At 36.7% G+C, this 12,785-nt stretch overlaps 1 protein-coding gene across 4 annotated transcripts in view; it reads left to right on the forward strand.

Moving 5' to 3' along the window:
* The window catches only part of FHOD3 (formin homology 2 domain containing 3), a 360,289-nt gene that overhangs the window by 320,339 nt on the left and 27,165 nt on the right, over window positions 1-12,785 (forward strand). For all 4 annotated transcript variants that reach the window (XM_021387316.1, XM_021387312.1, XM_021387314.1 and 1 more), the window contains 2 exons: window positions 9,190-9,380; window positions 11,086-11,278. In XM_021387316.1, coding sequence (XP_021242991.1) covers window positions 9,190-9,380; window positions 11,086-11,278 — 384 coding nt within the window. The remainder of the gene's footprint in view (window positions 1-9,189; window positions 9,381-11,085; window positions 11,279-12,785) is intronic.

Consider the following 12,785-nt stretch of genomic DNA (forward strand, 5'->3'; position numbering starts at 1 on the left):
GCACAAACCACAAGACACCTACTGTTAACTTTGTCATCAGTTGACAATTAATATGTACAAATTACTTCTTTTCTTTTGCTTTCTTAGCCTTGTTCTTCATAAGTTACCTCCGCTGAGACTTCTTGTAAAGATTTTGAAAGTCCAGTTTTCTTTATGTGCTCTCATCTGCTCACTGTTATATAGACACACTTGGAATCTACTGATTTTTATGATGTTTTGTTCTCCTGTTTTTATTTATTCTTTCAGACAGATTACCTGTTATAGTAATAAAGCTTGAAGCTGTACAGTCTTCTGAATCTCCCCTACTGCTTGTGAAAAAGATAGATGAAACTTTTGCTGTCCTCTCATTCTCCAAGTTACTAAGTGTAGTGAAAGCATACTCATTTTAGCCAGTTACTGAATTGCTTTATTTTAATTGCCTTTAGAAATTCTTCTGTACTGGTTGTTTGCTGCTTTGTAGGCTATCTTCCTCTAGCACATTGGTTGTAGCAATTCAATACATGCTGTTTGTTTTTGTCTGCTAACAAAATACAGAAAATAAAAGCAGGTACCAGAATTGGTTCTCCCCCTACATACCCCCTACATAATGAAAAGAATTCATCTTCCTTCCCTTCCCTAACTTTTGTCTTCCTCAGTTTCTCTCATCCCCAGTCATCCAGGACCTCCTACATATTTTTCTTTCTTTAGATACCAAAAAGGAATTTGTGGCTTTTGTTTTATATCCTTAGATATTTGCTCTTTGGAGTCCATCTCTACTCTACTGGTTTTCCTTTTGTACAGCCCATGTTTAGGCTATGTTTTATTGCCTTCACTAGGGCTGGTTCCTCATGCTGAGGATTTTTTAATTTTTGTTCATTTTGTTGAGTGATTCTTCATGTATTAAAACTTAGGTATATTTGTTTCTCCTTTCCTATTTCCTCTCTTTGTTAAGAAATTATTTCACTTCTTTACTTAAGTTAGTCGATAAAATGAAAATCACCACATGAGAAAACTGCTGTTATTTTCTAAAATCCACACCACCGCATACTGTGTACTCTCAAGTGAATCTTCTGTTTCTGTTTTTCAGCCTTAGAAAGTGGGAGAAAGCTTAACTCGATGCAGTCACTTGTAAAAAATTTTTAGGTCTAAGAGCATGCAAAATTGAGCAAAATCTTTCAGTCTGTGGTTTGCTGATCTAGTGGCCCTGCCCAAAGCGGATGAAGTTCTGAAAAGGCCAGACAAAATCACATTAAGAGAAATTATAGCCTTAACCTTCTGCGTGACACCCAAGGTCTCCCTCTTTGGGATGTTCCTGCATGTGTTATACCACTGATGGATTACTCTAACAAGCTCTGTTCCCACTTGATCGTAGCTGCCACAAATCAAAAAGTTAGGACATGGAAGCCATCCAAGCTGCCCTCTTCAAGAAAATGTTCACAGACTAGGCAAAATCTTGGTTTAGGAAAGCTGGCAGGAAAGGAGAACTAATATTTCACTGTGGATTAGGCTGTATTTTGAGCTCCATTTTGTCTACAAACATCTTTCAGAAACCACAAAGGCTAAACAATTTCCTTGCTGTAGATAAACGGAGATGCCCCTTCCCTTGAGATGCACATCATATGAGAATTTCCTGAGTCTTAGTTCACAAAAAGAAAAAAAACAACATAAAACTGGATGCCTCACCAGAAAGGAGTTAAAAAAAAAATAAATTCTAACAAAATGATGCAGTTTTTGCAAGACTCTTTGCTTTTTGTTGAAGAACTGAAGTCATAAAATGGAAAAAAGAACATAAACATATGAAAAAATAACAAAAAAATAGAACTCTAGGTAAGTGAAAGTATTTGTAGTTGTATAAAAATATCTAAGATCATTTGAGACCACCATTTGCTTAGGATCCCATGATTATGAGCACTTGCTAATTTGTTCTTTTTACACAATTTAATTTGTTTTATTGTTGTTTTCCAATGGCATTCTACCAGAACTCTTGTGCCTAACACAGAAGCAGAACCCCAGGTTTCTGCAGTTAAACTCAGGGCTGTTTCTAGCAGTTTTCTTAGCAGTATGGCAAGGAGGGAATTCCCTTAACACTAATATCTTCTGCTTTATCAATATCAAAATTGTTCATCTTTTCTCTGATCCTCTTGAATAATTTTCCCCATGCATTCAAAAGTTGGCTACTGGCCACTTCCATAGAGTAAATCATGAATTGCCTTAGGAGTTTACTTACAAAATACCAAATTTCTGGCTTTTTTTTAACCCCCGCAGCAAGGTGCATGGGTTAGTTGAAGATACTAGGCAAGGGAAATGCAGGCAGCTTTTGAAGGCAAATAGGAAATGGTAACAGCATAGGGCAGGGGGCAAGGCCCACTGACAGGAAAGAATTTAGGATTAGACTAAGAGATGCACAAGGGCGAAGAACGTATGCAGCTGCCTTCCAAGGGACTCAGCAGGGATATGTGGGAAGAAAGAAGATGGTTGAAGCAGAAGTGCTGTTGTGGTTATCTGCTTGATATGCTGGAAAGCAGAGGAAGGAGAAAGGAAAAATTGTAGGGAAGCTTATGGTACCTTCTGCTCTGCTCCAGTTGGACTTCTCTTGCCTTGCTCAACAGAAAGAATTTGTCTGCAATTATCATTCAAGGATGCTTTTCCTACATTACTTAAAACAAAAACAAATGCCAGAAGTTATATTATTTTCCATGGAGGGAAGCTTGCTTGGAAGTGGGGGCACAAGGTTTCTTATAGTTGTGTTATTCCTTACAGTGCCAGCTGCAGCTACTCCAGCTCTGTGCATGGGTTAGCAGGAGCAAAGGTGGGAGCAGAGCAGGATGAGGCAGCTGGCTGCTTATAGGCAGACTAGGGGAAGGGGGAAGGAGGTGCAGTGGCAGGTGAGACTTCGGGATTTGGTCTGAAAGAGAACACATTCAGTTTAGCACATGTACCTGACAGCATTGTGCTACTTCAACAATATTTCAGGTGAAGTGACTGCAAGTGGTATTGTAGATCTATTATACCGATGAGTGACATGCATCACTGCTTACTGCTGTTGCTTCTCTTCCTCCCAGTGTGAACTTTCATAAACCATTTGCCAATAGATCCCACACATATTTGTGTCTTTATTGTAGATTGTTTGACGAACTAAGATGCAGTGCAAACACAAGTATTGTATAGATTCACCTGGTCAGTAAGCACTTATTTCCTTTAATTGTTAATCAGTGGATTCATTCCAGTGCTTTCACGTCCAAAATTATATTGGTGGGATGCTATCTCTTACTCTGGAATCAGAAATACATGAACAGAAACTCCTTTTTACTTTGCTTGCTCTGAGACTTGGCATCTACTTCACTTACAATATGTGACCAACAGTGTGAAAGTTGCACTGATGTTGGTTTTGGGCTAATTCTTGTGATGTTCTGTAAGACAAACAGTAGAAATAGTAGAGAAGACAGAGTTTAGAATGTAAGCCACTGAAGGTCACTGCACTCAGATGACAGTGTATTTGCAAGGAGCAATGCTCAGAATTTCCTTTGGCACTGAACCATTTCAGGAAAAGAGGAAGATTTCATGTTCCCTGCTAGAACTCATCCCTGTAATAATGTGAGAATGAACAGTCTGACCCTGAATTATGAACACCTCAAATTCGTCTGTGGTCCACTGTGGAAACTATCTATAACTTTGAAGAGAGAAAGATTTTAGCTATGATACTGTGCATCTTTCTAATACCTGTGATAAAATAGTTGCCATTTCATTGTGAATTTAAGGCAATATTTGGCACTGGCAAGATATCAGACTATTTGTTGCACTTTGTGAGTATAACAAAAATGCAGAGATTCGGGTCTTTCTTAGAAAACGTCTGGATTTGTTTACCACTAAGAGAAACAGGCTGTAGCAATAAACTATAAATGCAGTAGCAAACAATGGAAAATTTATACAAGTTTATTGAGGCTACAAAACAAGTTGTGCACTGATATTCAAAATGCAGTGTAGGATAGTTTAGAGAGATTTTGAAAATAAATGCTTTTCATGGAGAAACCTCAGGTTCACCAGTTTTCTGAGAAAATCACAGCTTTGTGGGTTTTTTTACTTCAATCCAATTGTAAAGTTTTTGACCTTTTTCACAGGCTGAAACTACTTAAATAAAGGAGACAGGAAACAGTATAATCATGTGCAGCATCTTTGACTTTAGTACAGTTTTGTACTCTCAGTAGCAGCAAGTTTGGCCCAGATAATAAAGGAGATGTAGCTAGAAGAAGAAACTTATGTCCAGAACACATTCCACATGAGGAAATGCTGAAGGAAAATAACCTGGAATCTCACAACAGCTACAGATGTTAGCTGTGTATGGCAATGCCTACCTAGAATTGTATATGCTGCCCTTAGGAGTATACAGTGGAAGCCACTTAGGGTTTGAGCCGTCCCATTTTATTCCCATCTTCACCTCAAAACAGCCCTTCCTCTCCTAAAAAATTATGAGTCCAATTCCTATGTTACCATGAGATATTTGTGGCCGACAGATGAATGTGTAGACAAATAACATCCCAACCCAAAGACCAGGAAGGTTCTCTGAAACATGTCCTGCCTGAGTGACAAGCATGGTCTAGCATTTCATGAAACAGAAAACATGGAATTTATATACGTGGCACATGAGGTTGGATTTACTGCATACAGTTGAACTTGAAGAAAGCAGGCCTTTTCAAGGTTGAAGGTTCTTGGCAGCTGAACGTGCAGGGAACTAAATGCTGAGCCAGTTGGTAGTAGTGGTTGTTTTTGGAGGAAAAAGAAGAGTCAGGTGAAAAACAGTGAGAAGTGAAGTCATTTTGGTAGTAAGTATATCTTGTGATATTGTCTCAACCCAGTGGAGTGCAAAACCTGGCAGAATTTCTTTTTGTTACTATGATTCATTCCAAGTCATCCATTACTATGGTAGCAAGCAATAAATAATGATAGAAAGGAATTAAAATTAGTGCTGGAGTTGCTGGCATGGGTTGGAAGGTTTTATTCTTGGTCTGAGTGTCCACTGTGCAAAAATACGGTGGTGCCTTAAATTGAAAAATAGCTATTTTTGAAAAAAGTTGTGCAGTAGTGACTTATGGCAGTGGTTTCCTGTATGAGGCTGACCCTGCAGGGTTTATATCCCATTAACTTGTCTGTTTGGATGGAACGTCTCTGGCTATTCTGCATTGATGGCAACAGTGTCTACAAAGGCACTTCTCAGAAGACCGAACAGTGGGATTAGCAAGAGTTTCTTTTGCCTAAGGAAAGAAAAAGATTGATTTTTCAACTTTTATGTTGAAAAAGAAGATAAGAGCAAGTAGGAGTAGGAGCAGCATGCTTCATCTCTTTTTGCATATATGTGTACTGAGTTGAGAAGGAAGAAGGTGTTTCCACCTTCCTGAAAGTCCCAGGGCTGGGCACAACATCTGTATGCTGCTGTCCAAAGAGAAAGCTGTAATGGCCATTTCTGATTACTGCTTCCTTTTATTCAGCAGAGCATACTTATAAAATAATACCATATCAGTTCTTATCTGAGCACCTGCTGCTCAAAAGTCTCCTGAAGTTTACAGCGTGATGTAAAACTCACCTGAATTCCTTCTTAGTCACAGCATGATCTTCCAGCTGCAGGGAAGAATTAGTGCTTCTTTCCCTTCAAGAAAAAAATGAACAAAAAAATCAATTTTTCTACCATTATGCAGTGTGAATTATTTTAGTAAAGTGTTGGAAATAAATACACAAAAAGGTGCAATCCTTGCTCCCTGTATGGGATGGCAGGAAGTTAGTGTGGTATTAAACATGCCCTTTCATTTTTCTTTATGCACTGATTAGACTGACAACTAGAGAGCACATTCCTTTTCTCCTTATCCCCAAACTGCATCATATCCCTGTGATTATCAATCATCACTGTTGCTTTTACAAGGTATTTGTGACATTTTCGTTCTTGGAAGACATCTGAAGCAGAACAACAGTAGCAAAAATGACAACAAAAGGAAATTGCAAATATATCGCTGAACATTGATTGCTTTTAAAGGGTTGTGTACAAATACTGATCTAGGTTTGGACCACTGCTCTCATCTTTCATAGTCAGCTACCTCAATTAAACTGTGGCTAAACTGTTGCTTTGTAGATGGATTCACATTTTACATACATTTTCCAGTGATGCAATTACCTGCTGTTTTATGATACAAATGTGCATAAAATGTTGGTCACATAGTCATTGGATTGATGCCGCTCGGAACACAATAAAAACTTCTTTATTGTCCGTGATGCATTTGGCTTCACGGTGGTGGAAGGAAAACTGGCATTTGAAATGTCAAGCAGGTAGTACTCTAAAGTTGCAAACATTTCATAGTTTCGTTACATTTGGTAGACTAGTCCAGGTATTATCAACTTCAGAATTTTTGCTTTGAGACAATCCAGTCTGAACATTTAAATCTTGTCGCCCGGCTGATAAGTAAACAAAAAAAAAAAGCAGCTTCTAGAGCTTGGTTAGAGGAAAGGGATATTATATGGCATATCGCATGTGTGAAAAAGCTTTACTCACCTCTTTGCATATAAGGCCTAGAATAGATTGAAATGCATTGGAATCTGTGTCTCAACCCTGTTTATCTTAGGACTCTCTGGAAAATCAGAGAAGTATCTGCAGAATTTGCACTAGTGAAATAGCATTTCATGAAATATCAATGGAGTATGTGGTTGTTTCTGAAAAATTTAGATTTCAATATTTCACAAGTGGATAATTTTCTAGAAGCGGATTCCTTTTTATCCACAAGCAAGTGACCAAACTCTGGAGAGCTTGCAGCCAGAAGATTTTAGATTTGATGAAGTTTTGTCATATTCTTCTATGCACAGGACAGTTTGTACATGCTTCAGTCACACTGAGAATTTGCAGGCAAATTATTCCATATTGAATTTTCTGGTGTCCTCCATCCAGGAGTTTATGACCTCTGCTCAAGCAGAGCTACCTATGTTCCATGGGAAATTATTCCAGGGGAGATCAAGTGGCATTCTCCTTGCTGTAATCTCTTCAGGATTACTGCAGAAATTTTCATTTGTGCTTAGAGATTCTGGTGGATCCTTTAGCAAGACCTGACATCTCTGGTCCCTGGTGAAATTGCCCACACTTGTGAATACACTGACAGTTGGCAGATGTCAAGCATCAGGGAGTTTGCCTGAACTCTTCCATACAGATGTGCTGTTCTCCAAAGATCTCTCTTGAATATCTACAACCTTGATCATCAAAGATTTTTGATAGATTAAAACTCATTCTGTTTTTAGTGAAAGCTATCATTTCATAAAATTAAAATTCTGTGCAGCAGGGGCTGAGAAGCTTCCCCTACCAGACTGGATAATTCTTAGTAATAAAATCTAGGAATACCTCCTCTTGGCTTTATTTTTTTCCTCATAGGAATGCTAGCATTTCTTCCCATGTGTGTTTTAGATACATCATCTATGGAGAGCAGGAATGTGTTTATCATCAACAGTGAAAAGACTGACCTGGAAGTCAGTATTTAAAAATATATACATATATATACATTGATATGCTAAAGAAAACAAAAACCCCACAGCTGCTCTGCCTGCAGGGCTTTTCTGAATAGCAGAGTGGATCAAAGGATGTTTTTATTTCCTTGTGATGAGGATAAAATCATCACTTGATAAATCATGGCAAGAAAAAATGCAATCAATACCAAGAGATTTTTAATCATAATGGATTTCTTATGGCTATACTCAGCATAGATCTCATCAGTGAGTGCTGCATGCTGATAAAAACTTCATTCTGTGTGATGTGATGTTGGAACCAATATTAGAAATTGGGGGCTTAAAATAAAAAGAAGAAAACTTGCATTGAGACTTATCTCCATTAGGTATTTATCTTAGCTGAAAAGATTTTAATCCAGACTTTTCCAGAACTGGAATAGCTGGTTTCCAGGACTAATTTCTTTTGCAGTCATGAAGAGCTTTTAGCACAGATAGTAAAATACACCCCCCATTTGAGCACAGTCACTTGTAGTTCACTAACTAAAAGATGTCTCTAGCACTGATTTTCATTTAGCATTAAGGAATTAACTGAAGTTTCAGATTGTGACATTGCGAACTAATGTGTTTAGAATCTGACAGCTAAATCTGTGTTTTATAGCTTGAGTTCATCTGAACTGTGAAAGGGCATTATAAAATACATTTTTCCTTAGAATTTAAGAATGTCATGGGTAGTTTTGCTTTTCTAATTTGTTGAGTTCATTTGCTTATCTGCTGTGTCTGGGTAATCAAAGCACTTCATCCGGTTGTTAGCAACACATCCTGAGTGACTTCTGTGGACCAGTGTGATCTGATCACCTTTTTTGGATGATGAGTAAAGGAGAACCTCTCTTTCACCTTCCGTGGAACGTGCTGGCTTCTGTCCTGATGACTGTTACTGTAGGATGAAATAGTTTATTTTAACTGTGTTGATGGATTTTCAAAGACATTATATAATCGTGTTAGAAGCTAAAAAATTCACGCTGTATATCAAGGGATGAAAGGTAGTGCTGAGATCACTAAGTAACACTTACTTTGAATAATGCTTTAAAAAAAAAATTAGCCTCTGAATTTTGTGAAGTCAGCACACAATTAAGGAATATATCCAAGCGCTTTCTAAACTGATGAAGTGTTGGCTGGATACTACAGTGAGCAAGAACCATGGTATGAAAAGCTACGAGTAGTAGAGAAAAGGATTAAGAAAAAGGGAGAGAAAATTTTGTATTGCCTCACCAGCACTTACTGGGTCATGTAGTTGCTTGCTGTAGCCATGAAGATTTTAGCAAGCAAAAAAGTACATCGCAGTATTTTATTGTACTTTCTTCAGGTGGTAGGCCTCCAAGACCAAAATTAAAAATATTTATAGACGAGAATATTTATTTTATTTCTGTTTTTGATACCAACATTTCATATGTAGAGAAAGTACAACAGAGAGAGAGATTTCAAGCTGGACAGGGCTCTGAGCAACCTGATCTAGCTGTAAATGTCCCTGTTCATTGCTGGGGAGTTGGACTAGATGACCTGTAAGGGTCCCTTCCAACTCAAACAATACTATGAGTCTACAATGTCATGATTATTTAGCAGTAATTAATAATGTGAATAAATATTATTCTTTTACATGAATTAAACTGCTCAGATGTCTAAATATCTTACCAAAATGTTTTATGAGAAAGTGTTAAATTTTCTTTATTTTTTCTTTTTTAGGTTGACTTTGAACAACTCCAGGAAAACTTGTGTCAGATGGAAAGACGGTGCAAAGCATCTTGGGATCACCTTAAAGCTATAGCAAAGCATGAAATGAAGCCAACTCTAAAACAAAAAATGTCTGAGTTCCTCAAGGACTGTGCAGAAAGAATCATAATCCTGAAGATTGTTCACAGAAGAATAATTAACAGGTACAGAATTAGGCTGGAGGTGGCACTATCTTGACAATACATAACTTGCTAAAATTATAAATTATAACAAATGTGATTTTAATCAGTGTTTAAACTGTATGTACATAGTGCATACATTCTCACTGACACTTGTTTAAGAAGTAATCTTCACTCAAGAAAGTTTCTGTATTTCTGATCAAAAGAAGCAATGATCCAGGCAATCATTTGTTCCCAACGTGCAGTAATTGGGCCCTTGAACCCCTAAATCCCAAATGCTAGCAACTTTTTGACTAAGTTCTATGTTTTCTGTCCTTCCCTGAATACTTTTGTGGGGAATTAGCTTAGTGTCTGGTTAACAAGAATATATTGTAGCACAACACTGAAGTTCTAATGACAAATATGTCATACATGTAAACTGAAAGGAGTCTTACGCAGTGAGTTTTCATTAAGCAGCACCACTCCTATCTACAAGATCTATTACTATGTGTTTTATGCCTACACAGCTGAAGGCAGAAGTTAAAATTCCTTTCATTAGGACTTTCTGGATTTAGTTTCATCCAGTGGAGTTAGCACTAACTTTAGTGCTCTGCCGTTTCATGATACACATTCATGATAATTCCGTGTTAAAGCTGAAGATTTTTTCTCAGATTCATGAATTTAGCTATATAAGTTTAAGTCATCCAATTAATTTAACTATTTTCCTGCAGTTTATTAATGAAATTTAGAGAGAATTTCCATTTTTTGAAAAATTTCCATACTGCTTAGGTCAAAATTAGGATCTGGATTCCAAATGATCCCAAATTTGTGGCTATACAAATTGAGAATTTGATTCAGCTCTTCTTTTGCTTTCGTAATGACTTTTTTTCATGCCATAAGTAAGCGGTAATCCCACTTTTAGAAGAAGGGAAGTGGATTCACCAATTTCCTGTTGTGTTTATTGTACGCATTGCGCAAATAAGAAAAATGCTAACTTTTTTCACATCATGTGCTGCAATAAGTACTATAGACTTCTCCAAAAATGTATTTGTATACCTGTGTCTTTCTTGGATTGGGAAAACTTTTATCACTGGGGATACTGCTGCAGTTAAAGAGATTCACAGGCATTTTTAAACACTCAATGTGCTATTGTAAATCATTCAAAATAGAAGCAGTAGTAAAAGTTGCAAATAGTGTGAAAGTTCCGAATGCCATGGAACTGGTAAAACTGTGAATTGGTAGTATCCCAAAGTAAAGTATTTGGGAGATAATACAATTTTATGGACATTTTTATGAAACAGAAATTCTTTTCTTCTTGTGTTTGCTAGCCTGTAAATCTACATTCTTCTTGTCTAGACTTTCTCCAACATCATAACAGCTCTTTGAAGTTGCCTAATACAAATAAATAGAATTGAAACTTAATAAATATTTTTTTTCTATAACTGAAATGAAGTTGGTTGTTCACATGCCAAATTAGTCATATAAAGTAGATAGAATTCCATAAAAATCTTATCTCCTGCATCTGCCTGGGAAAATGGACTGGGATGAAGTTATCATAGTCTATACTTTTATGTTTTTAATTATAAAGAATAACAATGTTATGCAAAGAATTCATAAAAAAATTGTAGCACAAATGAAATTATGGGAGCTAATAAATTAGTAAATGGATTCACTGAAATGTTGCTATTTTTCCTAGAAACTATAAATAAAGATTTTTCTCCTTTGCATTCATAAACTCATTCTTTTTCAGGTTTCACTCATTTTTGTTATTTATGGGCCATCCTCCCTATGCGATACGTGAAGTCAACATCAATAAGTTCTGCAAAATTATTAGTGAATTTGCTCTGGAATACCGCACCACCAGGGAACGAGTCCTGCAGCAAAAACAGAAGCGAGCTAACCACAGGGAAAGAAACAAGACCAGAGGAAAAATGATAACAGATGTAAGTGGCAAAATACATCTCCCAAAGCACCAGTTTTTAAAACAGTCTTTCACTGAATGTTGTATAGGAAGTGTTGCTAAGCTTTTTTTTTGATTATTAGGGAGTTCTTCTACTGTAAGTAATGGCTTCTGTCCTTGAGGATGGATATGTTTTGCTTTATAATAACTTATAGAATGAGAGCAAACCCAGATAATGCATCCAAAAAGAGCATCTATGTGTGTTGATAAGACAGTGCACGGAATTTCTAGAGGACACCGGGAGCTATGTGTACCTAATCAGCCAAGAATATAAAAAGACAAAAGGAAACTGGAAAATTAGGCTGCTAGTTGAAAGCATCAGAAGATCACAAATGATGGACCACTGCAACCATTTAAGTGATTACAACTGAATTTTAAAATGATTTTTTTTTCCTCATCTTTGAATATCCTGATATATAGTCTTTAATCTTAGTATTTGGCGTATTTTTATGGGTATACACTTATAGGCCAATCAAAAATATTCCTTCTTACCTTCAAAGCACAAACCAGCCAATTTTATTATAACAGACTACACTGGGGTTCTGAAAAACCTGACAGATTTATGTACATAGTAGATGTTACCCTGCAAACTTTGCTGAAAGTATTCTTGCATACTGATAAAAGAAATTAAAATAAGAGTAGTTTTCTCAGCATGATAAGCATTAAAAAGCCCTTGATTTTATTTTTATCTTTTTTTTAAGTTGATGTAGTTTAACTCAATCCAAATAAACTTTTAAGAAGTGCCAGTACTTAATAAAAGTTTCCAACTGTCTCAAAATCCAAATCTGGAGTCTCAATTAGATGAGAGCAGCTCATTGCATATGAAGCTACCTCTGCCTTTGGCAGGAAAAGGCCTAAGCTGATTGCAGTTTTATGAGTCCAGCAACTTAGGTCAAAAAATGTGTGTGTATTGAGATTGATATAAATAAAGATTATTTTTAATCCATTGACTCACAATCATTTGTAAATCTTTCCTGGCAATATCCTCTTTAATCTGGATATCTGCCCCATCTACAAGGAATGTTAAACCTGTGTTATTATCTCCAAAGATTTTCCTTTTGGTCTAGCCCCAGGTTAAGGAAGGGATTTTAATTTGACACAAAGGGTATAATATAGTCACACAAACTTTCAAAACTACCACTGAGGAGCTGAGATCATTTTCTTCAATTGCTTCCCTGCCTTTCTACAGTATTCTAGAGGATATAAAAGATAGCATTCACCAGAGAGATTAGTAAATTAAAATTTTCTTTTCCTCAAGTAGCTTCAATACTTTTACTAATTTAAAGAGTACTAAGATGTGAAGGAGTTCCTGTTTCCTAGTGTATAGCGTAGTGTTTCTGTATTGCATGACCAGGAGAATTGGCTGTACCATGACTGAGAAGTTTCTCTAAGTCCTATTCGTGCAGAAAATGTGATAGAAAAAAAGGAAATGTGACCCCTGAAAGACATGTTCAGGAAGCAGAGAGAAGGTTGCCTTTAAAACAAGAAAA

This window comes from Numida meleagris, chromosome 2 (genome assembly GCF_002078875.1).
Source record: "Numida meleagris isolate 19003 breed g44 Domestic line chromosome 2, NumMel1.0, whole genome shotgun sequence".
In the NCBI taxonomy this organism is placed as follows: domain Eukaryota; kingdom Metazoa; phylum Chordata; class Aves; order Galliformes; family Numididae; genus Numida; species Numida meleagris.